This window comes from Alternaria triticimaculans (assembly GCF_023758025.1).
Source record: "Alternaria triticimaculans strain BMP 0046 chromosome Unknown scaffold_9, whole genome shotgun sequence".
In the NCBI taxonomy this organism is placed as follows: domain Eukaryota; kingdom Fungi; phylum Ascomycota; class Dothideomycetes; order Pleosporales; family Pleosporaceae; genus Alternaria; species Alternaria triticimaculans.
The window spans coordinates 43,485-68,321 of NW_026055966.1; the positions used below are offsets into that span (position 1 = coordinate 43,485).

General features: G+C 54.2%; 8 protein-coding genes across 8 annotated transcripts; 2 read left to right on the top strand and 6 right to left on the bottom strand.

Moving 5' to 3' along the window:
* Window positions 1–204: 204 nt before the first annotated feature.
* On the top strand, window positions 205–1,301 carry J4E78_006449 (uncharacterized protein; the record flags this gene model as incomplete). The annotated part of the gene is made up of 2 exons (XM_049367061.1): window positions 205–997; window positions 1,078–1,301. The coding sequence occupies 2 exons, from the start codon at window positions 205–207 to the stop codon at window positions 1,299–1,301; spliced, it is 1,017 nt and encodes a 338-aa protein (XP_049220808.1).
* A 669-nt stretch (window positions 1,302–1,970) lies between these two features.
* J4E78_006450 (uncharacterized protein) lies at window positions 1,971–3,839 on the bottom strand (the record flags this gene model as incomplete). Its single annotated transcript, XM_049367062.1, has 2 exons — window positions 1,971–3,354; window positions 3,403–3,839. 2 exons carry the CDS (start codon window positions 3,837–3,839, stop codon window positions 1,971–1,973), a joined length of 1,821 nt encoding a protein of 606 aa, XP_049220809.1.
* A 1,227-nt stretch (window positions 3,840–5,066) lies between these two features.
* Window positions 5,067–6,713, top strand: J4E78_006451 (uncharacterized protein; the record flags this gene model as incomplete). Its single annotated transcript, XM_049367063.1, has 1 exon — window positions 5,067–6,713. One exon carries the CDS (start codon window positions 5,067–5,069, stop codon window positions 6,711–6,713), a length of 1,647 nt encoding a protein of 548 aa, XP_049220810.1.
* A 3,527-nt stretch (window positions 6,714–10,240) lies between these two features.
* Window positions 10,241–11,077, bottom strand: J4E78_006452 (uncharacterized protein; the record flags this gene model as incomplete). The annotated part of the gene is made up of 2 exons (XM_049367064.1): window positions 10,241–10,869; window positions 10,921–11,077. The coding sequence occupies 2 exons, from the start codon at window positions 11,075–11,077 to the stop codon at window positions 10,241–10,243; spliced, it is 786 nt and encodes a 261-aa protein (XP_049220811.1).
* A 1,795-nt stretch (window positions 11,078–12,872) lies between these two features.
* J4E78_006453 (uncharacterized protein) lies at window positions 12,873–13,883 on the bottom strand (the record flags this gene model as incomplete). Its single annotated transcript, XM_049367065.1, has 1 exon — window positions 12,873–13,883. The coding sequence occupies one exon, from the start codon at window positions 13,881–13,883 to the stop codon at window positions 12,873–12,875; it is 1,011 nt and encodes a 336-aa protein (XP_049220812.1).
* An 896-nt stretch (window positions 13,884–14,779) lies between these two features.
* Window positions 14,780–16,724, bottom strand: J4E78_006454 (uncharacterized protein; the record flags this gene model as incomplete). Its single annotated transcript, XM_049367066.1, has 4 exons — window positions 14,780–16,215; window positions 16,265–16,485; window positions 16,533–16,602; window positions 16,652–16,724. The coding sequence occupies 4 exons, from the start codon at window positions 16,722–16,724 to the stop codon at window positions 14,780–14,782; spliced, it is 1,800 nt and encodes a 599-aa protein (XP_049220813.1).
* A 1,485-nt stretch (window positions 16,725–18,209) lies between these two features.
* On the bottom strand, window positions 18,210–19,746 carry J4E78_006455 (uncharacterized protein; the record flags this gene model as incomplete). The annotated part of the gene is made up of 3 exons (XM_049367067.1): window positions 18,210–19,016; window positions 19,064–19,203; window positions 19,254–19,746. 3 exons carry the CDS (start codon window positions 19,744–19,746, stop codon window positions 18,210–18,212), a joined length of 1,440 nt encoding a protein of 479 aa, XP_049220814.1.
* Window positions 19,747–23,365: 3,619 nt separating this feature from the next.
* Window positions 23,366–24,625, bottom strand: J4E78_006456 (uncharacterized protein; the record flags this gene model as incomplete). The annotated part of the gene is made up of 1 exon (XM_049367068.1): window positions 23,366–24,625. The coding sequence occupies one exon, from the start codon at window positions 24,623–24,625 to the stop codon at window positions 23,366–23,368; it is 1,260 nt and encodes a 419-aa protein (XP_049220815.1).
* Between the last annotated feature and the right edge of the window lie 212 nt (window positions 24,626–24,837).

Genomic DNA, 24,837 nt, shown 5'->3' on the forward strand with positions numbered 1-24,837 from the left:
GTTGGTCGACGCGACGCGTTGAGGGGACTAGCGCGTCGGCGAAGACGACAGGGGTGTGCGTCATCACCACTTTCGCTCTTGCAGTCTCCGACTCATACGTTGATCGCCAACATCATACGTGAAGCATGCGAACTGTTAACTCGACTCATGCACAACCACAAGTCTCAGTGAACTCACAGACTCGCTACAACATTGCCATGCGCAATGAGCTCACAGCCATCGTACCTCATCATCGGGGCTGGAGTCTTCGGTGTCTCCACCGCCTACCACTTGATCAAAAAGTACCCCGAAGCACATATACAACTAATTGACCGAACACAATACCCCTGCCCTCTTGCCGCATCCTGGGACTGGAACAAAGTCATCCGTGCAGACTATGGCGACCTCTTCTACATGGAAAAGGCGTTGGAAGCCATACAGTACTGGCGACATGACCCCCTCTTCAGGCAATTCTACCACCAGAGCGGTTTGGTCAATATCGACAATACCGACCTGGGTGGAGAGATCTTGAAGAACTATGAGAAGCTTGGAGTTAAGGTTGATGCGGAGATGGCGAGCCCGGAGCGCTTCAAGAAGATGTACGATTCTTTCTACGATAACACCGATTTCTCTGAAGTTGGCGAAGTCTTCGTGAACAGAGACAGTGGGTGGGCTGAAGCTACCAAAGCCTTAACTGCTTACACCGACGCCGCGATCGAGGCAGGAGTCAAGTATACCGCAGCAAACATCGACGTGTTGACCTTCGGTGCTGATGGAGAATGTACTGGGGTTTTAACGAAAGGCGGTGAAAACATCACAGCAGATCGCATCATCTTGGCTACTGGTGCAGGCACAGCCAAACTCATCGCCGACAGTGCCCCGAGCAGAAAAGAGCTACAAGTCGACGGCCGTCTGGTAGCCGGAGCGGTCGTTACTGGTATCGTCAATCTCGACCCAAAGAATGGGCAGCAATACACCGAGATTCCGGTTACAGTACATTCGGTCCTACCAACACGAGGTCAGGCGACGAATATCCATCACCCAAATCGTGCTGACATATCCCAGGGGAGGTAATGCCACTAACAGCGCCCTTGTCAGATCAAGATCCATACACCGTCAAGTTCTGTCGAGACGAGGCCTACAAAAATACTGTCAAACACGAAGCTTCCGGCCAAGAATTCTCGTCTCCACCAAACGAGCCCGGCCAAGCGCAGAAGCAGCCGAACGAAGCTCTTAAGCAGCGGCTTGAACTCGTCAAGAACGGCATACTGGGTGAACCTGGGAAGAACGTCAAGTTTGACGAGTATCGTGTGTGCTGGTAAGTTGCGCGGCGCAACCACCATGACGGACCGGGCTAATAGTATCTAGGGATGCAGTGACACCAAGCCAAGACTTCTTCATCACGCCGCACCCGCATTCTCGAAATCTCTATCTTGCGACAGGCGGCTCTTTCCATGGATGGAAGTTCATGCCTACGATTGGTCGCTACGTCGTGGAGATGCTCGATGGTATTTTAGACCCCTCCCTCGCCAAACGATGGGCATGGGATGGTGAGAACGAAGGTGGCGCTCACGCTCACCTGCTCCCTACGATTGAGCTACGAGACCTGTGAGACGGGCAATGAGATGCTTGGGGACATGCTGCAATGAACGTGTATGTGTATTCTCATTTGGAGTATTAAACATTACGATCTATTCTATCTGAGATAACTAGTCTTTGCACGACGTTCCATGTGAATAGCACGGCGTGCTTTGCCACTCTCACTTCCTCCCCGTCTATTATGCAAATAACCCGCACCATGGTATCTTCAATCCCTGAAACGCCAACCCCAAACAGCAAAATACCGAGCCCTTGTCCTTGCCCCAAGCCCAAATGTCGAACCAACGCAGTCTCTAATCCCACTCCAACGCACCAGCCCAATGACCCCTTCCAACCAACCCATCACCTCACCCAAACCACATCAAATTACCAACCCCCACCCTACCCCCCTCCTACCTCTTCTTCCCCCCACTCCGACTCCTCGTCCTCTCCGTACTAACCGCAACGCTCAGCCCATTCGTACTCGGCCTCTCACTCTCCGACCTTGCCTCAAGCCCCTCACACCAAGCCCTCTCCTGCGCCTTCGTCGCCTGAACCTTACTCAGCGTCTTCTTCAGCGCGCCATACAAATGCTGATTATCGCTCGAATCCAAATCAACCCAGAAGCTATAAATGCTCAAACACTGATGATTCATATTCTTGAACCTGCGTAGAATATATTGCCGCGCACTGAGTTCCGGATCCGATTCATTGCGTGTGTAATCCGGAAACAGTTTTTCCAGCGGTGCGTAGGCCATTTTACTAACAAAACGCGTGAAGTTGTTGAGGATGAGGATGATGGTTGAGTTTGCGAAGCCGGGGCGGTTGACCCATTGTTCGAAGCCTTCGAATTCGTGGACGAGGATGGATTCCGAGGGGCGCTCTGGGCTGGGTTTGTTGTAGAGGGAGACGTCGACGGTGAAGATGACGGCGGTTGCGTCTTCGAGTTGGTGGTACCAGCGCTCTTTGAAGTGTTGCGGGACGTAGCCTTTGATGTTGAAGAGGTGGATGTCGAGCTCGTCCCAGTCGAAGCGTGTCTCGTTGATGCCGCCGCCGGAGCGGGTTAGTCGGATGATGTCGGCTTCGCTGGGGACGTAGTCTTTTTCGGCTATGCGCGGGGCTTCTTGTGCGAAGTACGGCGCGTACTGTGGAAAGTCGATTTCGAAGTTGCGGACGTAGAGTTTGGAGAACTCGGGACACGACCAGATTCGGGTGATGGCCTTGACGGCGTCTGACGATATGCCGTCCTCTCTGGCGTCCAGCTCGTGCAATAAGATCGCGAAGTCGTGGGTCAGTTCGGCAGAGAGTGTAACGCCGGTCTCTGTGAGTAAATTCGTGATGGACGATATGAGCGATCTTACAACTTGGTAAACTGCGGGGCGGTACTTCAATCGTTCTTCCGTCTTATCATAACCTTCGGCGAACTGCACTTTCAGCTGATGCATTATCAGCTCTTTGCCACCCTGTGGATTGCCTACAAGGACCAGCTTAGTTTCGTGCCGAAGGTTAGTTGCTTCCCTCTCCAAAGCACGGTCTATTGCTTCGGACCGGTTGATTGCTGCCATATGCTCGTACTCTTCGTCCGATGGTGTGATTGTTCCATCGAAATCGTTCCGCGCAATCTTCATGTGGAACAATAGTCTCAGCCATTGGATGAATCGCGATAATTGCGCAAGGCTTGTGATGCAAGCGCCGTTTAGTTTCGAGGATTGTGTAAGGGTCCTCAGATTTGCCGCATCTTCCTTTCTGATCTGGCGGTTCTTATGAAGCAGGATCTTTCGCTGCGCTTGGGCGGTACTGGCAGTCATTAACATTGATTGTAAGTAAGGTTGACTAGCAACTTACCATTGACATGCCGCAAGTAACAAGTTCACGGCGTCATTCTGTCGTTGCGCAACCTGTTGCAATCGTTCCATAGATCTACTAGCGACGCTGTATTTTAGTTTGGAAGCGACATCGACAGCACCATGGTCCCGGTAGTCCAGACGCGCATTCAGGGCATCTACATGGCGTACCAGCAGCCCACAAGAATGCGCTAGCACGTCCAAGTCGGACACCAGCTGTGGATGGAGGTCGCTAATAGCATAATTGAGCCAGTCCAGGATGTTACCGAGACTAGACTTCAAGGCCGTTAGTTGCGCGATGAGGTTGATGGAAGAGCCATTGCTATCTCTCCAACGGTTGTGGATCTGTCGCAAGCCGTCAATGTCCTGTCGCAGCTGGTCGCGAATGGTGCCGATGGCGCTAATTAAGGCGAACACCCTTTTCTCATCGTCCGCCATGGCGCAGTAGCGTAGCGTCGCGTCGCGTTGCAGCAAAACAAATGTCGTGGATCGATTGGGCGGCGCCGGATTGCTGAACAAGTGTCTGACTGTCAGGAATCGTTACGACTGACGGCAACGCTCGCGAGACCCCGCGCATTTAGTCAGAAACAGCCAGGATTAAGGTTGGCACTTGCGGATGATTGTCACAAGACAGAACACAACAAGGAAGTCATCAGCGCCGGATCCGCGGAGTTGGATGGACGGCCTGGTTATAGGGATAGCCCCAGGACCCGAGAAGATACCGCGAGCTTGGGGCGCGATGGGGCTGTCTGGCGAGAGTTGCACCGCGATCAACAGGGCGTGCTGACAGTGCGGGATTCCAACAACAACGGCTCGGCCTCGTCGCGAGAACGAGCCATCAGTCGCAGCCGTGATCTCAACGGTGCGATAGCGCGTTTTGATGCCAGGGGAATCGCGGCCAGCGGGTAGTGTGGCGGTCCCTGATGAAGGATGCCGGCTAATTTGGGGCGCGGATGCCGAGCGGCGCAGTTCAACGTCAGGTACAAAAACGATATTGTCTCCTGACTGCACAACCGCTTTGGGTTGAGCTGATATCGTCCGAATTAGGCGTGCAGTATACGAAGAAGAGTCACAAAGTGGCCTTGTTGTCGCCATGATCGATGACTCCCCAGACCTTTCGGCTCGTATGTGGCTAGTGCAAACGCCACCAAGCGAGAACTCTGTCGTCATCGTCCGATGAGACACCTAGGCATTCACTTTTCCGCCCAACAAACATGAGCCCTATAAACGCCACCGTTCCGAACGTGCAATTGTTTTACTAAACTGACACTTTGAATATCAGCATTACATTATCAGTCGTCTAAGCCTTGAGCAAAAGCTAAGGGTTGCGACTGCAGCATGGCGACTATCGACACGCTGCCAAATGAGATCCTCTCGTTGATAACGACTCATCTTGAACGACCGCGAGATCTACTTTACCTCTCTCTGGCGAGCCGCCGATTGAGTGAGTTCGCAAAGCTCGATGGATGGAAAGCTTTGCTTAGAGGCCGCTTTGGCCTAGGTGGACTGGATGCGGACGCCCACAATGCAGTCCACGGCGTGACAACGTTATGCCGGAACTGGGACCGAAGAGGCCTGATCGCGAGATATCTTGAGCCAACGGGAAAGACTATGAGCATGAACACCTGGCAAGCCGAAAGATGGAGGGGTCCGCAGGGTCAAACAATGGGTTATCAACCTAGCATTGACAGCTACGAAGAAACATATGGATCGTGGGGAGAGAGAAGGGAGGTACTGGCGTGGTCCGCTGGTACCCAAATCATTCTCAGGACGAAAGAGGCGGGCGCAAACATCGAGAAGATCAGAAAACGCGAGGAGCGAAAGGATGAGGCGCCCGATCAAACATGGAAGTACGACACTTTCAAACATCTGAATACGTGGTTCACGTACAAGATACCGGACAGCTCGGAAGGTCGCGATGATATCACCAGGGTGAAACTGCTCCGACCACACCAGCGGGATTTGGCCTATGAAGACATCGTCTTTGGGACTGCATCAGGTCAACTGTCGCTACTCAGTGTTAGTCCTGACCTTGCCGAGACGCGGATTCAACATTACAAAACTGGCTCTGATCCCATAGCCGACCTTTCGGTATCATCTTCGAACACACCCATGCTAGCTAGCGCACTAGGAGATGGATCGCTGGCGCTTTATCCTATCCGCCGCGACACCATCTCGGACGAGGCGATCGCCTTCTCTTCAGAAACAAAGTCCATATCGCCAAATGGCAGATTACGGTCATGCGAGTTCCTCTCCGACGACAAATTGGCTGTTGGATCGGGACCCCACGCTGAGCCAATCGAGGTATACCACATTGGACCTGAAGGCTTTTCGTCCGGACCCCTTCGTCGCTTCAACGTTACTAGCGAGAGCGCAACACGCTCACACCTGACATCCATCTACACTATCCTGCCATTACCGAGCACAGCCCACGGTGGCTCAGAAGCAGGCCATACTTTCCTGTCTGGCGGCTATGACGGAATCGTTAGACTGCACGACATGCGTTCACCACGCGGCTTCGAACAGATCTTCTGGGATCCAACCAATGATTCGCCAGTATATGCTCTTGCCGCACATGGGCGAGAACGCTTCGTAGCAGGCGTAGCTCTTCACTCTATGATCAAGGTGTTTGACTTGCGATTATCAGGCTCGCATGCATATCACACCATTTCCTCCCCTAGCCACAAACCGAAACGCAAAGCGGTGTCGCGCGACTCGGCCATCAACGTTATCGTGGATGATAACAAAAGCAAAAGTCTAATTAGGAGTGGCGGCTGGAACCTCTACCTCAAGCCCCGCGACTATTTGTCACGGGCGACGCAAAACTCCCCCGTATACAGTCTTTCCATCCCGTCATCAACGTCACAGAACCTGTACGCCGGTCTTGAAGGGGCCGTTCAAAATCTCACCTTCCACGGCGTCGCTGATACTTACCCGGATCCTATGCTGTCGTACGGCTTGGTCCAAGACTGCTATTACTACCACAAAAAGAGCAACAAAGTTGATGTTCGAGCATCTTATGACAACGACGGAGGGGTTCTGAACCTGGGCATGTACGAACAAGGTACCGAAGACGTGCTGGGGATGCAGCTGTTGATCCAAGGTAGTATGGACTCTAGCGTGGTAAGCAAGGAACGGGCAGATAAGGCGATGGCTAAAGGGCTGGATGAGCGCTGGATCGACTTGAGGGCTGAGCAGGATAGGTGGTCTGCGGGTGAGGAGCCACCGCCACAGGAGGAGCCACCGAATGAGTCGAGAACGGGTGGAAGAAGACGCAGACGAGGTAATAGAGGGGGAGGAAGAGTGGCTTAGAATCTCGTTGCTGTGTAGTTTTCTTGTCTGCTGCTGCAGGTTGCAGCTATCGGACGAATTCGCTGCCAGTTGTCTAGCTAGACTAGTGTAACCGTGCTTGCTACCGCGTGTTCGTCAAACCAACGCTTCTCTAACCGAGAAACTAGTCCAATCCTAACGTACTCCCTCTTCCCATTATTTGTGGGCTGCAGTAAAAGTGCGTCAACATTATCGTATTGTTGATTCCCCACGTATAAACCGAAACAGACCACCGACTTCCATGCGATCTTATCTTGCAACCCCTCATAGGTTAAACCGCTATCAACGGGCGGACATGGTTCAGAAGTGTCGAAGCTGAATCCCGAATCGAGGAACACGAAAATCTTTCTATGATTGCCGTCAACTAAATACGTCGCTAAGCGCATGACGATGTGATCTCCAGGTACCACCCAGCCGCTGAGGCAAAGGGATGCATGTAGAACTGGTCCGTAAGGATTGGACGTGGCTGGCTGGGTTTGGAAACTTTTCAAAGTACATATGTACCGTTCATTCTCAGCCGGGTCGTCAAAATCTATGCCGTGCACGTGTGAGCTCCATGAGAATGTAGGGCCCAGGATATCAACATCCTCGGGGTATTTCCAACGTCTTGTAGCGGGACCTGTGTTAACATACCACCCTAGTTGACACACGATGCGGTGTTCCCAGAGTCCTGCGATGTACTCCCCAGGCTTCAAGTGTTCCATGCATGCTGCCACTCCGGAAAGCGCGGGGAGAGAATCTTGTCCATAGGTAAGTTCCATCTTGCTGTATTCATGCGCTATGTCCATCCATTCCGACGCGAAACTTTCTGTCATCTCTGGGGCAGCTCGCAGGTTTGCAAACATCCAGTATCCTTTGCCAACGCGCCGCACCATCATTTCCTTACTGGCCGCGCCACACTCGCATTCTCGCCCATGCTCGCACTCAAAAAGAATCTCATTTGGCAGGAAATGAATAATTCGACGAGCCAGAAATCTCTCTTGCATGCACCAACCCCGTTGGAATAACGTGTAATCGTTCTTGTTTGTAAAGCGAAGACAGTCGTGGCTTTCAATGAGTCTTGCACTCACTTCACGGCCCTGCTGGCCATTTCGTGCGTATTCCATGACTAGGGGCTCCAATCTTTCGTGCAAAAACCCATCCTTGGAGTCCTCAGTCGCTGTGGCTGACAAGACGACATACGCGTTTGCGTAGATATCTGCCATAAGGGATGCCTCTTTCGCCCATTCTTCATCATCGTCTTGCACAATGCAAATCCGATCAATCCATATGTATTCCAGACCGAGTCCTCTAGCAACCTGAATGGCGTCTTGGAGAGTCTTTGGGAACTCTGAAGTCATCAGCTTCTTGAACCGTGCTTCAACGTTTTCCTTCGTCGTCTCGGACTGCTTGCCTGGTCCCCAACGGTAGGAAAGCGCAGCAAATTTGACTGAGGATTCTGGCGAGCAGAGTCTATAAGATTTCCCGTCATGGCCACAAATGTCAATCAAGCGTGTAGGCCTAGACTCGTGTTTGGGTGAAACATGCTGATGGGTTTTGTCGCAACGATTTATCCACTCCTTTATGACACTCATCGAGGCTATCGAGTCCGCAGACTCGGAAACATCTTTCGCGCATCTGAAAGGGCTCACAAGAGCCTCTGACTCTGTCGCTTGTATCAGCCAGCCCTTCGAATTAAAATCAAGGACGAACCTTTCGAGTACAACTGAACATGAACTCTCTCGCAACCAGCCGTTGAGTGCCCACTGCTGTAGCATATCTGGATATCGGTCTTAAGCCCATGGGAACTCAATTCCATCGAATTCGCATCTTTTGCAAAATGCTGCTGACACTTGCGTAGGATTCCGCAAAAGATGCAGTTTACGTTCAGGTTCTTCACAAGAATAAAGTGTAAGCAGTATTCATCACTGTTTTGGTGGCATACGCCACAACTCAATTCGTATAAAGTATACACTTTGTCGGGCACCAGAGCAAGCTCGTTCGATTTTGCGATGATCTTCTTTTCACTTTTGTCTGGATAAAGTCTTCTGGCGAGGGACCTGACCAAGATTAGTACGCGTTATCAAAGCGTTTCAATCACCTTACAATAACTCTGAACGACTTCGTGGAGACACCTCCATGTCTGACCGTTCCAGAGGTACCACCCCCCAGGCTGAAGAGTCGTCGCTGGAAGACATCTCCGCATCTGAAAGCTCGTCGCGGGAAGACATCGCTGCATTTGAAAGCTGGTCTATGGAAGACATCGCCGCATGGAAAAGCCTGGGTAAGCTATAGTTCCATAGTAGATGTCATGCGTATATGGGAATATTGCCTCAACAGCAGCAGCAGTGCTTCAGTTACTACGCGAAGTTAACACGCACACAGCGAGAGCTAGCTCCCGGGGCCTAGTTGATAGGTCGTCTCCGGAAGACTGGAATACCTGAGATAATGGCGACAACGCTCAGCACCGCTCCTCTGAACTGCCTTGGAATGGAGTGTCGTGCGTCAGTATTGGTGAGCTTGTGCGTAGGCAGAGGAAGGAAGGCTGAACGGGTTCAGCTGATGACGCCCGCGGGCAGGTTGCACAGCCCATCCAAGCTTAGCCGAAAGCGGACTAGGTAGGTACTCCCCACCGACGAGCAGGGCAGAACAGCAAGTGCACATAGACAGTACTCAACTTTTGGCCATTTACACTCGCAGTTGTAACATTTACGCATGGGAGTATCTCCTCTCTCTACTCCAGTTCAATAGGTACTCAAGTACCGATCAAAAGCGTGACCGGTCAGCTGACGTCACGCCTGTCCGCCCCAAACACATACCCTACTCCGTACTTTGCCAAACTTTTCGTTGGTCTCTCAGCCGCAGCATTGCGCGCCTCTAAATCAAAATCCTCTTCCCAATTCAACCCCAGTTCCCCTTCCAACGAAGGCCGTCCACATCGTCGTCACCTCCCAAGGTTCATTCCAACCCGCCCCAACAGTTTTCAGTACAGTCAAGATACCCCTCCATCTCATCCATCTCATCCATCTCACCAACATAGCAGCAAGTAACGCAAGACCGCGTGGCCATGTGTCTCAGATATCGTGATGTGGTGCTACCAGCGTGGCAGTAGTCTTGGCGTAAGCTGTTTTCGCGGCTTCCGCGCGTGAACAATAGCCCGATGGAGTAAGATACTTCGCTTGAAGCGAACTGTGGAGACAGCTGAAGGTTCATTGTATCGTGTTGGTTATTCTCTGTGCGTGGTAGTTTGCCGGTCCGGTGATGACGCGCGTTGTCTCTCATCGGAGTAGAGGCCTCGCGTTGACTGCGCTGGAGGAAAACGTTCAAGCATGGTTTCGCCTGCAATGAGCGTACTAAGCGAGCTATCGCGGATTAAAATTGATGCGTTGTAAACGTTCAGATGTAGACCAGCCTTTCGTAGCTCGAAGGATCGCATCCAAGCGCGTACTGCTAGGTGTTGGTCACGTCAGCTTACTTGCTGTCTCCACCCAAGCCATACGGCCAAAAACGGGGAAAGAGGATCTCGAACCTCAATCTGGAGCAGTCCGCCGGCCCTGGTGATACGGCGAGTACGAGTACGAGGTAGGCAGACTCACGTTGGGGTTGCCAGACGCCTGGCTGTGTGATGCATAGTCTGCGCCATAGCCGTAGACGTCGGTGTTCGGTAGGAAGTCGCGTTGATGATGTGACGGTGATGACGTATGCGGGTGCTGAAACGATGGCTGTGATGGATGGGTGTGGTATCGGTACATAGACGGGCGAGTGGTCGCGGCGGCCTGTGTAGAGTAGTCTAGACTCGACATCCACGCTGGCGGCATGTTCCAAGGTATGCTCGCTGGTGGGGACGGAGAGTAGATGTGCATATTCCAATGAGGCGGGTAAGAAGGATACGCTTGGTCGACTGCGAGGTGATGGGAATCAAGGGATGCGACGGTAGCTGTTAGTATGGCTTCGTTTGCAACTGTGCTGCTTGCGCCGAAAACACGGTTTGACGACATCTGGTAGGGCGACGAACTCGGGCCCGCGATATCGTAGTCTGCGGATAGAGAGCGCGGGTACACTTCGTGCTGCTCAGGCGATGGTTCTGACTCCTGACGGCCCTCTGAGTCGTCCCTGATCAACTGCTGGAGGTATTGGAGCTTTCGTTTGCGCTTCTCTCCTATGTCGAATGTTATTAGTTGTGATCACAACGAGCGACGACTTGACGTACGATAATTCCGTGAAGCAATCCTGTTCTGTTGCTTTCGTATCTCGCTGTTGGGCTTCTTAGGCTTCTTCCCAGGCTCTTCGCTCACTACCGCTCGCTTTGGTCGCGCATCAGGTGTGGAAAGAAGTTGTGACGATGAAGTGGTAGGAGGAGAGTTCATGGCGCCAGCTAGTGTATTCGGTAACCAGAACGATGGGATCAATATCGCCCGAAAGCGTTGGCGAAGGCTTGCTTTTGAGCCGCTGATCAGTTCCTAATTGCAAGACGGCAGGGTTACATCCAAGCCGTAAAGAGAGCTTAGCCTAGACCCTACATCGACGTTGACTAGGTAGAGCCAGGCGACGGCTTCCGCTGCCGTGCTTTTCCTGGGCACTGCTGATTAAACAAAACAAGAATAGCAACAGCCCCAATAGGCGGCGGAGGCAAGTAACGCACTTCACCACTATGCTGCCGTCAACCATGGTCTTGACTTCGCCGCACGGCATTAGGATACGGTCATCCGAGATGCCAAATCCAAAGGGTATTCATTTCGAGGACTTAGTCATAGCTGCCGGTAATGCTGTGCGACAGTTGCGGATTGAGAGCCGCTTGCTCACTGAACCCCAAGATTACTTGTTTCCGCATTGGGCATACTGGACGAACAGTGTAGCGATAAGAGTTTGTGCTTGACAAGAGCTGAACCATCTCGGGACCGTGATCCGATCTGACGTATGTATGGTGGATGCTAAGATGCACGAGAGCAGGCGGAGTAGGCGGAGTAGGCGGTAGAGGCATCTATCTCGTCCCCACCGCCTGCCATATACCCTCCGAAGAAGCTGAATCATCTAAAAAGCTTCATTTTAGCTGAGTTCTTCCAACAAACGTTGGACGCTAGTGTGTCGAGTAGTGTTGGTGGTATGGTGTGCTGTCCCTCATCCGCGCACCGAAAACAGAAGGCGGTTATAACTCTGACGCGCGCTCCGGCCCTCGCTCTGGGGATGAGATTCTACAATTTGTCTTCTCAGACGATTCTCGCAGCTTTGTAACGTCTCGTTGGCGCATGTGACGCGTCACCGCCACAACATCCGCTGGCAAGCCCAAACAAACCTCGGTCCAGCAGCGCATGCGATCTCAGGCGTGCGATGACGAGAGGATTACCAGGTACTTGGCTAGTTAGCACGCTCGAATGTTGAGCTGAGATGGTACTGTACCTGTGGCGCTTCAACGTCGTAAGCTACTAGCCAATAGAGGTAGGAGCTAAGGTGCTGCATAAGCAGTCGCGAGACAAGGCATCTCACGCCGCCTTTTCGAGGGAAAGGGGCGAGCTGTGCATTGACTTACGATAAAATTACAGCATCGAGTGTGGCGGTCGTCTGTCACGTTGCTCTGCCGACTTTTTCAATCCACCTGGGCATGGATAACAGGTCAAGTGACGTGATTTGCCAAGAAGAGGCTGAAAGCGCAATCGCGTCCCTACGAAGAAGGGTATGCGCGTTTGATTCACGCAAGATGGAGCTGCAGTATGATAGAAAAGCTTTACTCAAGATGTACGCTTCTGCTCATAACTGCGAAAGACGAGACAACACGAGTCTCCAGTCCAGCTCGCAAACGCCACGTTCCAACGTATCATCAACACTGCAACTCAAGGTACAGGCTTGTCGTTGAAAACAACGCAGGAAGCGACAACACGTCCTCACTTGAAGACTCCAAGTCGGCGAGAAGGCAGCCTTCCATCATATCATCAACACTGCGACTCAGCGTACAGTCTCGCGGTTCAAGGCTCAAAGCCCGCAAAAAGGGCAACTTCCCCTCAAATCATCAACAGCGTTACACCCTGCGAACATCTCAAATCACGCTCTTAAAAAAAAAAACACAGAGCCACCACATCGACACCACTAATGCCTCTCCGGCATCTGATGCTGCCTCTTAAGATAACTCGCCTGCAACACTGGTCAGCACGCAACATCCTCACATCATCACGTTGTTTCAGAAATGCTCTCTCTCACCTCATCAAGTACAGCCTGTAGCCTGCCTTCTTCGGCGACAACGCGCTTGACGGTATCGCTCACGTTGCCTTCGAGACCGACGTTGCAACCGCGGGGCAGCCATCGGAGTATGTGGAATGCGTTGGCGTATACGCTTGTTGCGCCGGTCACCCGTCCGTCGTCTGGTAGGCTGGCTTGGAGGATGATTTTGAACGTCTTGAGACCCCAGCAGTAGCGCAGGCCCAGGCGGACGAGGTCGGCGAAGCCGTCGAGGATGTCGTGGTGGGAGGGTATGGTGAGGACGACGTGTTTGATGAGGCTGCGCGAGCGCTGGTGGAGGGTGGATAGGGTGTGGATTCCGCTTGTGAGGCTGAGGGTGAAGACGTTGTCGCTGTACAGGACTTGACGCGCCTCCCTGTATATCAACTTGTTCAGCCGCAGGATCTCGGGGACGATGGGGTCGTCTAGCGGGATGCGCTCGGGTCCCTGTCTGGGTCGATGGAAGGCGTAGCCGGGGCCGGGCAGTTCGCGACCGGGCATGTAGGGGGCGTAGAGGTTGTTTCGGCGCGGTGCTGCGAGAAGGTCGTCGCCGTCTTCGGGTTTCTCAGGCGCGCGGTCGGCATGCAGGAGGAGCGGCTCTTCGCGCACGAGCGCCATGTGGTAGATGTGGATGCGCAGTTCGGCGGGAAGCTTCATGAAGGGGAAGAAGTTTGCCGTTGCAGTCTCGGACGTCTCTGAGGTGTCGACTGGAGGTTCGAGCTGCGATTCGGTCAAGGTGCTGGGTTCTGGCGTGAGAAGACCACTGCGCGCTCGCGAGCTTGATGCCACAGCAGCTTGAAGCTTGTTGCCGACCACATCGTCCTCAACTGGGCCACGAGTACGAAGCTTCTTAGGCTCTGGCGCATGCGCTTCCACTTCCTCCTCTTGAATGGCACGCTTTCGGCTACTCATGGCGGATACCGGGCGTGTTTGTCGGTGCATTGCCTCGTCTTCTGAAGCCATGTAGGCTCTTGGGTAAAGCGATGTATCGTAAAGATGGCGATACTAATAATCGTATTTGTTTTGTCTGTATATCAAACGATGGCTGGCTGGCCGTGACGCGTCGAAGTCGCCAAGTACAGTAGCGTGAAGTCTGCTGGCCAAGCGTGAGGTCTAGACAATGCTGACAAGTGCGTGGCATTCGATAACAGCTGGGCAAGAGAAGTGTCAAAAGTGAATACAATGGCAATAAGCCAAAGCGGCGCAAACAATAGCCGGCAAAGAGGTTCGCGACACGGCAAGGTGCAGGTGGACTCGACGCGGAGGTGGATGATTGCGGGGTTGGATAGCGTGTAGAACGGCTGTGGGCCCAGCAAACGTCAGTGCGCATGAAGATTGCGTCACGTGTGCCTATTCTACAATAGCTTCGCGATTCACGGTGAGAGGGCGTAAACGGACAATAGAAGATGGCCGTTACAGTCTCGTTCTGGGCATACACAGCCCAATGAGTTCGTGTTAATTCTACAACAGCTTCCAAGTTTTCACTTCACGGAGAGGAGCGTGAAAAGAGAATAGGGATTAATGATTCCAGTCTCGATCTAGACATTTGCGCGGCACCACAGACGAGCTGCACTATCATGGGTTGAATAGTCTCATCAAGCTATCTACACTAGCCACCGCTGACTCGTTGCGCTCGTCGCTCACCTCTATGCAAACCGCAGTGGTCGGGGGAAATAATAATAAGGGAATCAAAATGACCACGCGTCCCCACCAGCCTCGTCCAAGCTCCTCTCTGCCTTGCCATACGTGAATGCGGGTTTGGGCCTCTGAGGGAGAGGGGATCTGGGGCAGACTTGAGTGCCACGCTTCAGCATCGAAGAATGACCCGAAGCGCCAGCTTTACCCTCTGGACCAGCACACTATAAGTCTATTAGGTTGTTGGCACCAGGCTGACGGGGTTGCTGCTGCTGCTGAGGCTGAGCACCGAATGGATTCGCGCTGCCGTAAGGGTTGGCGCCAAAGCCGCTCGCTGGGCCAGTTGCCGCAGGCATCATGCGGTTTTGCTGCGGCATGCCGGTGAACTGGGAGTTCAAGAACGGGTTGTTACCGGTAGCGTTGGCGTTGACCCGGTTCAAGCCCGCGCCAGCCGAGTTGACAAATGTTCCAGGAGCTGTGTGCTGAGCTGGGATACGCATGTTTCCAACGTTGCCGAAAGTGTCCTGACCTTCGCCTGTTGCAAGAAGCGCGTTGAGTCTGGCAGCGGTCGGGTCCATCTCTTTTTGCGGCGCCTGTGGCTGCTGCTGCTGCTGTGGTTGCGCTGCCGGTGCAGGAGAGAAGGATACGGGGGGGTTAAACGAGGTGTTGTTGAACTGGGTCTGGGTCTTCTGCTCGCTCAATGTGTTCAACGTCGGTTGCGTGAAGGTCTGAGTGGGCTGCGGTCGGTTGAAGGACTGAGCGAATGGGTTGTTGGAGCCAGTGGGCTGCGGCTTGAGCGACTCCTGAGTCTGGTTGCTTGCCCACGGGTTATGACTGCCAGGCTGGAGTGCATTCTGATCTTGCTGCGGTTGTTGCTGCTGTTGCTGACCCATGTCACCAAAGCCTCCACCTCCAAATTGACCATACGGGTTGTTGTTGAACGAGGTTTGCTGAGGTTGGATCGTGTGTTGGGGCTGCATGTATTGCTGCTGTTGTTGCTGAGCGCCGAACTGATCAAAGCCGGTAGGTTGTGGCATTTGGGGCTGCTGCTGGAAACCACCGTAGCCGCCGAACCCATTCTGGAAGCCAGTTTGCTGAGGCTGCATGCCCGTGGGCTGCGAGTATGCGTTGTTGAGAAAGCCAGTGTTCTGAGGCTGCTGCTGGTTCTGGTCCATGAGGTTACCGAACCAGTCCACCTGGCCCTGCTGCTGGTACCCCTGGTTGTTGCCCGTGGGCTGGTAGGCGTTCGGCTGTGCGGTGGTTTCGCCGAAAAGTAGGTCGGCGTTGGTCTGCTCGAGTTCCTTCCGGCGCAGCTCCTCCTCCTCCTTGCTCAACTTGATGGCCTTTTCCAAGTCATCGTCGGTGTCTTCGACTCTGGCCCCACGTTCGCGGCGCTTCTTCTCCTCCTCTGCCTCGTTCTTGCTTGCCTCGAGCGCGAGTCTCAGCTCGAGATCTTCTTCTTCCGTTCTGCGGTTGCGACGCTGTTCGCCGTTGCGCGGGCGCGTGGCTCTCTCCCCGCCATCAGGACCGTGGTGGCCGCCACCGGGGTACTCTTCGATGCCCGTTACCCGCGACTTCCACGATTTCCTGTCGGCTCGCTCGGCGCGCAGGCGCTCTTCGTCCAGGATGAGCGAAGTCAGCTCTTTAGCTGCCATTCGCACTGCGATTGTCTTAGTAAGGCACGAATTCGCAAAGCAGGACGCGCTTACCGTTCTGGCCGACGTCGCGACCGTCCTCGTCGGTGTGCTGGAACTCGCGCAGTGTCTTGATGATGTAGATGTTCTTGCGCGCCCACGTCACGACGAGCTCAGAGCCCTCGTGCAGACAGTAGTCGAGCACCTTCAGCGACTTGAGGACGTGACGCCAGTTCTTGCCGCGGTCGTTCAGGCGCTTGTCGAGCATGTCCATGACCTGATAGAAGTCGGTCGAGCTGGGTAGCGGTCAGCATGGCTCGCGTAGCCTTCGCACTCGTCGTACCTATTGAAGGTGATTTGGGCGATCTCAGCCATGTCAGACCCGACCGGGCCCCATGGGTCGTTGCTGGTCGCTGCGATGGTCAGCTACGCCGTGCATGCAGCTCCTGGGGCACTCCATACCATTGCGGACCTTGACCTCGACCTGGCTGTACCCCTTGGTCACGTTCTTGACCGATCTCGCGATTTTACTCATGGTCGCGACGTAATTTCCGTCTCTCGGTGTGTGGTGTCGTTGGGTCGGAGCTGTCGGGAGGGAAGGGTCGCCAGAGGAGTGGCTGAGGTATAGCGCTGGGCGGATGACGTGCCACTAAGTAGACGGGCGCAAGCAATCAACAGCGCGGTTTGTCGTCGGAATTGATTGCCCAGCGATGGTGAGAGTAGCGAGATATGGCAGCGTGGGTTGTGGCAAGCTGGGGTAAAATGGACATGCAGGAGAGACGTGGATAGACGTAATGCGAGGCTGGTGCGATGACCGCCTGCATAGGACAGGGCCGAGCGACCGAATTCGAGGGTCAAAGCGCGGCGACGACGTCAATGCCGGGCACCACCAGCACCTTCACTTGAGGTCCAACATGGACATTGGTCTTGATATTGTGGCATTCACTCGTGCTAGATACTTGGATATCCTTCTCTGTCGTGAAACAACTGTGCGAGCAGCACGCAGCTATTGCGAATGAGCTGACGAGGCTTCTCTTGTCGCCTGGGCAGATCTTGGATGCAACGGGTAATGCTCGCAATGCGCTGAGCCCAATGAGGCGACTGTAGGGCAGCACACAGAATGCGAAGGCGCTCGTCTCGAGCAACTTGTACGCTTAACTGGGATGCACCCTCAAGCATGTATTATTGTCGAACTTTATCGTCAATTCGAACTTCTGCGAACACCTTCAGGGTATTCAGGTACAGCCGAGCTCTTTCACGTTCCTGCCATGCACGACGGGAGCACAACATCTTTGTACCTACCATAATGGAAATGGAATAGCTTCTCACATATTACGCGTCTCACTTGCATACCGTGGAATGAGTGTATTATAGAGATTTGAATTTTTGGCTCCGCTTGCGCAGAATAGTGGTGTAGTCTAAGAGGCGGATATAAGTCCTTCATTAAATACCAGTCTAGAGAGGTTTACCGGTGCATATGAAAAACAAGACAAAACGGAACAAGCCCGGACGCCCTTGCCCGTCTTGGTGTGTATGAGGCACGCCCAACGCCTGCCATCCCGTCTCGAGAGGGATGGACGAAAACCCATGGAAAAACCGCCGCCAGATAACCACGACCCGGAGATGGGAAGACTTGCAACAAACAGTTATGGGCAAGTCGAAAGAAACAGGAAAACTAACGCGCTCAATGACCCGCTAGCCCATAGGGATGCCAGTAAGAAAATTTTGTGGAACAGGGTATAGGTCCTGCCTGCCGAGAACACCAGAGTAAGGATCGCACCTCATACCAGGGAAAAACTGAACAGGTCTGCAGACTACATTGACCCAAAACCTTGCAAAGGAGGCGACCCAAAGTCAACGTAGGCTCCAGGCTGTTCAGCTTTTCCCTAGGTTAGCGTGATCGCATGTATTAGTTTTACAGTGGGGAAGATTAACCGTGACGCCGCGGTGGAGCTTGCTCAAGCGTTACGTCGGATGTATCTTCCAGGATCTGTGGGAGAACTGCGCCAGGGCCGCAACTCTATTGGACAGCAGGAGCCCACATTCCGTTGCCCATCTCGCGGTGGTTGGGATTGTAGTGGTCCGGCTCAGTGCTGTTGGGACGACGGATGTTGTTTTGCTGGTAGTACATTCCGTTTTGTGCCTGGTACTGGGGCTCTGGGTAGACGTAGCCGTTGTCTTGGGCTCCAGGCGAGGGGAGAGCCTGTTGGCCCGGTGATTGCCAGCCCATGGCGGACATGTGAGGGCTGCCGTTGGCGCTGGTGGTGCCTCCGGACTGGTTGTGGTTTGCAGACGCAGGAGGCTCAAGAATCGGCGGTGGGCCGTAGGCGGTAGGGTGAGAGGTGATCGCTGGGCGAGAGCCGCTCACGTTGGATGTGTATGACTGAGCTGTGAGCGCAGGGGAGGCACGAGGGCTGGGCTGGGGCATCTCATGACGCATGTGAGGAGGGACGTTCATACCGCCCATGTAGGCGTAGTCGGAGCCCTGGCGGTGCAGGCCAGGCATGCCACCAGGAGGCATTCCCTGTGCGGGTGAAAGAGAGAGATTGCGGTCATTGGGCGAAGGAGTGCCGAGCGGCGATGCTGTCTCGGAGTAGTCACCACCGTCGGAGCGACCGGTCCTGCTCGAGGCAGAGGCACGCGATGCGAGCGCAGCAGCAGTGGCGGCAGCGGCCTCTTCGACAGTGCCGGTGTGGTGGTTCTGGTGACGCGTCAAGGTAGTGCGACGCGTAAAAGTCTTCTGGCAGTCGGCGTAAGGGCACTTGTATGGGCGCTTGCCGGAGTGGATGCGACGGTGGCGGGCTAGCGAACTGGAGTCACTGAAAGGCTTTTCGATGTTAGTTGTGAATGCAGTGCAGAACAGAATTTTCGTACCTTTCCGCATCGCTCGCACATGTGCGGCTTCTCACCAGTGTGGACACGTTGGTGAACCGTGAGGGCGGAGCGCTGAATGAACTGCTTGCCGCAGTTGGGGTAGTCGCACACGTGAGGGCGGATACCGCTGTGGATACGTTCTGCATGCTGTCAGTGCTCTGCTTTTGATGTTGGGGCCAAAGCTTCTTACCATGACGTGCGAGGTCACTGCGTCGCGCGAAGCCTTTACCACAGGTCGAGCACGCGAAGGCCTTAGGTGGACCCGTGTCCGACGCGGGGCGCCCACCGTTGTGTTGGTGTTGCACCTGCGCGTCCGCCATCTGCTGCTGTTGCTGCGCGTACGCGTGCTCTGGCGGGTTGGGAATGTAATTACTGTTGTTGAGCATGGGCATGGGCGCCTGCATTTGCGAGGGCGAGGGGTAGCGCAGGCCGTTCATGTGCTGTTGGGGGATCGAGGGATACGAGGGGAGTTGCTGCTGCGGTTGTTGCGACGAGTAGCGCGACGAGTCTGACGGGTGCGGCGACACGCCACGCTCCGAGCCGTTCTCCGACTTGATGTGGCCGCCATTGAGGTAGCTCGGGGGTGCACCGAAGTGCTGGGGCTGCATTGCGTGTTGCATGGTGAGCGCTCCGTTTCCTAGGGATGCTGTTAATCTCTGGTTCAGAATCGTGTCCAACTCCATTCTCCGGTCGGCGGGATGCGCGTGACGGAAAGCGGCAAGGCACTGCAGGCCCGATGAGCAAGAGACGGGACGGTGCGCACCAAATGAGGGTGAGAGCCTGTAAGGATGATGCAAATCAGGCGTCGGGCGAGGACGCAGCAGAGATGGCGTTGGTGAAGCGTCAGGTCGAGTCGTCGAGGGGCCGCGCGTAGGTCAATGCAGCGGATGCACTACTGAAGATGGCGATGTCAGTTGCGAGGTTGAGCGGGCGTCGTGGCAGCAGCGTCAAGGTAAAGGGTGAAAGAAGGGCGCGCCAGAAATTGTCGGTCTGGCAGTCACGCTGGCCACGTCGGAGCAGGAGAAAAGGGGAGTGGAGCGGTGAGAAGGACCTGCAGCGGGAATGCGCGGGCTGCACGGGGCGAAAGGGAATCGTGCAAAGCGGGAGTACGTACCTGAGATAGATATAGACGCGCGAGAGGGCAGGGCAGGGGATGGCGGTGATGGAGGGCGTGGTGTTGGAGAGTCTGCAGGTACTTCTTTCCTCGTTGCGCGTAGTTGCCCAGAAAGTCGTAGGGGCGCTAGAGCAGATTCGGCCTTGGGCGGATCGTCCTAGGCGCTAGTCGACAAAAAGGGACCACGATGTGCAGGCAGCGTCGCTGTCAAAGCGTCTGAAGCCCACCACACTGACACTGCGGTTTATGTAGACGAACGGCTATGCAGACACACGAAACTGCGCGTCTCACCGCAAGCAAACTGGAGATGTGGCGGGGGCGGCGCGGCGGTTCTGGTCCTCTGGCGTCTGGCTGTCCACCTAGACAATGTGGTGACGTGACGTACAAGACACTTTGGGCCGGAGTGCTGATTAGATTGCTTCCGCCCAACAAGAGGGTCGGTATGGTCGGTAACTTTGTCGTGGACTGATGGGGGCGCTGGTCGATCGTGTTCCTCCCTAGGGCCGGCAAAAGAAAAGGTGAATCGTGGCTGCAGCAAAATCAGTTCTGCTCGCTGACTGTGTCTGAGGCTCTAGGTGATTGGTCCTAGCAGTCTGGAGATGTGGTGCGTGTAGAGGGAACGGGCAAGCATTCTTCTGACAGCATGGAGCAGGGCACGTTCAAATACACTCGATCAATGCATCGCAGCGCATCCAGCTGTGGAGCGGCCCTATCCTTGCGTTCATCTCGCGCTCGCGACACTACAGCTTCACCATGACCTTTCCTGTTAGCATGCCGCTGCTAGCTGTCAAGGAGCTGGGGCAGTCCTGCGACCTTGTTTGAGGCGTATGTGGCGCTTTTGTGCACAGATGAGGATCCACAAGCCGACGGTAGTCTCCAACGCCCATGTTGGACCTTACCACGCGACTGGAGTTGATGATGCATCGTGACTTGACAAGCAGCATAGAGTTGCGGCTCCGGCGTTACATGCGGTCGCCACGATACCTCACCCTCCCCTTTCCACTACCGCGCAGATTGGGTCGCAACACCAGGTGCAGCGATTCAGCGGTTCCTGGAGGCTGCTGGGATGTGGGAGCATGGGCCAGATTTGGAAGGCACATAGAAGGCCGCTAGAAGGGAGGGAAGGCACGGTGCATAGCACTTGCTTAGAACGTGCAGCAGGCGACAAGAAGCCACCAGGGGGCCAAAGCACCAGCCGGGTTTGAGACAGCGAAAAAGAAGCATAACGACTGAATAACCAACGTATTGCCTTTGCAGTCCCGCCGCCTATTGGGCCACGCTTGTCCATTTTGTGGAGGTTGGAGACTTGTGAGACACCCGGAGACGCCCCTGACCGCCGCCGAGTCAATCATTCAGGGCGCGAACGCCAGGTCTGCGTGGTCTACACCGCCACCACGAGGCCGTATCCAACGTCGTCGATGTCCATGTCCAACTGCCAACAGGGCGCCTCTGCATCCTTTGCAATGCACGGCATCTTCAAAGGGAATTCAATATCACAAAACCTCCTTCCCGGCAGGTACAGCGTGCCTGCCGCTTCCGCGTCTCTAGCACATCCTCATTAAGGCAAGTCAGGCACGTGGTTCCTCCCTCACTCCCTTTTCCCAGCCAAGCTCTGCCCACCGACATTTGCTGCCTCCTGGCCGTGTTGCGGTGAAGGGGTCCCGCATATCTTCAACTCTTTGCAGCCTGGTCGTCGGTATGCTTCCGCCAGATCCGTCTGTGCTGCGCGTCCCACCTAAAGCCAATGCCCATATTTGCCGGACCCACTCCCAGCCTCGTCGCGTTTCTGTGCCTGACACGAGCGCATCTCCAAAACAGTTGTGCACGGGGCCAGCACATCACAAAAGCATAATTTCTCTACACCGCACTCCCCAGACTCGTTCATAGACGATCGACACCGACAAGCTAAATCTTATTTCTTATTGAGTCATCATCACGCGCACACAACGCGTACTGTGCCATCTACGGCAGCGCTGCCCACAGCTGTTTCACATCCTCACCCGACATGGATTCCTGGGAGCTATTCTTGTCTCCGAATGCACGGGCGCCTCACAATTCCTTGCGCTTTGTGTCATCGCCGCAGAATATGCCACTGGCCCAGCCGGCGGTTGCGGCCCCAGCTCCTTTGACCAACGTTCCGGCGTGCGTGCCAGGATGACTTGTCGCAACCCTGCGCGTAAGGCTCACACATTGCCCGAGCGCCCTTCTGCGCAATTTCTAGAAGACGCTCGCATTGGTCAGGCTCACGGTGCGCTTCACTCGCCCACACCCTGTCTTTTCCAGAAGATTACCCCTTTCGCCGGTTGTGACTCCGAACACGAGCCCGAGAGATGACTCTGCTCAGAACCTGCATGCCGTCATCTCAGTTGGCGCCTGCTTTCTACCCGCCTGGCTACCAGCCACCCAGATTTTGGCCTTCCAACGCCTTGTTTAGCCCCTATGGGCGAATTAGACGTCGGCGGCAGCGCGTACAACTCCGACCTGCATGAAGGTGATAACGGACAACGTTCAAAATTCGGCCCTACCTTGTCGTATGATCCTACCGGCCCTGCTGTACTGGCAGTTGTGAACTATATGCGCCCCTTATGATCACGATCAACATTCAGTTCAATTGGCAAATTACGAAGACAGTTGTTTCTGCTGAGTTGTTCTGCATCCAGATATGGGATCCTGGTAGTATTCGATATTACACGTTCTATTGAAGTAAACAAAGAGATTGCTACGTACCTTTCGGGTGGCGTCAGTATCTGGGGTACAATATATCTAAAACGAGCTTCTTCAAAGACCGTTCTTACATGGTCCCAGGCATGGGAACATTGCCCTGCATCTGGCGCAAGTGTGCGACCTCTGGCCTGACCTGGTGAACGACCAGGACGTCGGAATTGGTCAATGTCCTAGTACCTTACCTTCCCGCTGCCATCTAAGAAGATCTACCATCAAAGCTCCTCGTTCCGCTGCACGTGTCCGTAGGAGCGTTGCAAATGGCATCCTACGGCATGCGCGTTTTGGTGCGCATCCCACATGCCGAATTAGTGGCTTGTACGCCGCTGCACTGACGAAATCCGCTGCGCGACTGGCGCGCGGATGAGCAGAACGGTGTTGGATCTACTAATACGAAATCTGGTATACTAAACAACTAGAAATACGATGAACGCATCACTGAGTCGATCGCTATTCCACCAACAGCCCTAGACCCTCGGTACTCCGCCGGTACCGAATAACTCCATCTTCACCCGTTCGCTAGGCACGCCAGAGCTCTTCAGCTTTGCCTCAACGTCGAGCATGAATCGTGTGGGTCCACAACAGTAGTACTGTGTGTTACCGTTGTCGGTATGCAGGTACTTCCTGTCAATCTTGTCTAGATCTACGCGACCTTTGATAGTGTAGTCACGGCCCTGGACTTCCCCTTCGCCCGGAGTCGACGAGTAATACACTGCATGCACGTTCTCGTTTGCTGCAGCGCATTGGTCAAAGTGCGTCTTGAAGGCTCGTGTCTTTGAGTTGCGTGCGCCTTGGATCCAGGTTATCGGTCGATCTGATTTCTCCGCTGTCAGGGAGTTGAAAATGGAGGTCAAAGCAGTGAGTCCGACGCCTGCTGAGATTAGAACAACGGGTGCGTCTGCATCGACCTCTTTCGTGTCGAAGAAGAATTCTCCGAATGGATGCGACACCTTCACTGCGTCTCCCTGATACTTCGTGTCGTGTAGCAGATTGGAGATGTAGCCCGCATGTGTCATGTGCTTTGGTTCCCCAATCTCAATGCCAGGTTCTTTCTTCACACTGATCCTCAAATACTTCTTTCCCGGCGCATCGCTCAAACTGTACTGTCTCGCCTGCCACACACCGCCTTCCAGCTCGTCCACAAAGACGTTGACCGAGATGTACTGTCCAGGTTTGAAGACCGGTAGCTTCAAATCTGCATCCACTGGCTCGAGGTAAAACGACGTAATCTCCTCACTCTCCTTCTCTTTCTTCGTGATAGTGAAGTCTTTCCAATCAGGCCAATACGACGTCTCTTGATACAACTGATCTTCCTTGCCAATCATGATATTCGCCAACTGCCAGTACGCCGCACCCCACGCCTCCAGAATCTCGGGTGTCGCAGCATCACCCAGCACCGTCTGCATCGTCTCGAGCAGATGCTTACCGACGACATCGTACTGGTCTGCTCGGACAAACAAGCTTGCATGTTTGTGACATATGAGCTCCACTGCTGGACTCAGCTTTCCCAGGTCGTCGATGTTGGCGGCGTATGCGTAGAGGGCTCCTGCGAGGGCTTGTGCTTGATGGCCGGTCGCTTGATGCGTGTTGTTGAAGACGTTTTTCAGCTCGGGGTGTGCGGAGAGTAGGTCATGATAGAATTTTGCTGTTATGGTGTTGCCGTGCTCGGCGAGGACGGGGACCGTGGATTTTATGGTTTGCACTTGTGATGGGGTTAATGCTCCCATTTTTGCCTGTGTTCGATGGGGATTATCTGGGAGGTATGGAATATCGGGTGTAAATTTGGGTATTGGACGTTGTTGTGCTGTTGTGATTTTTCCTGTGAGTATAGTTGAAGCAATCTGCCACAAAAGTTGAAACAACCCAACTGTGTGATATCGACAAATAATTCTCAAGTCCCACGCGACTAAATATCTCTCCCATCCCTTCCCACATACGA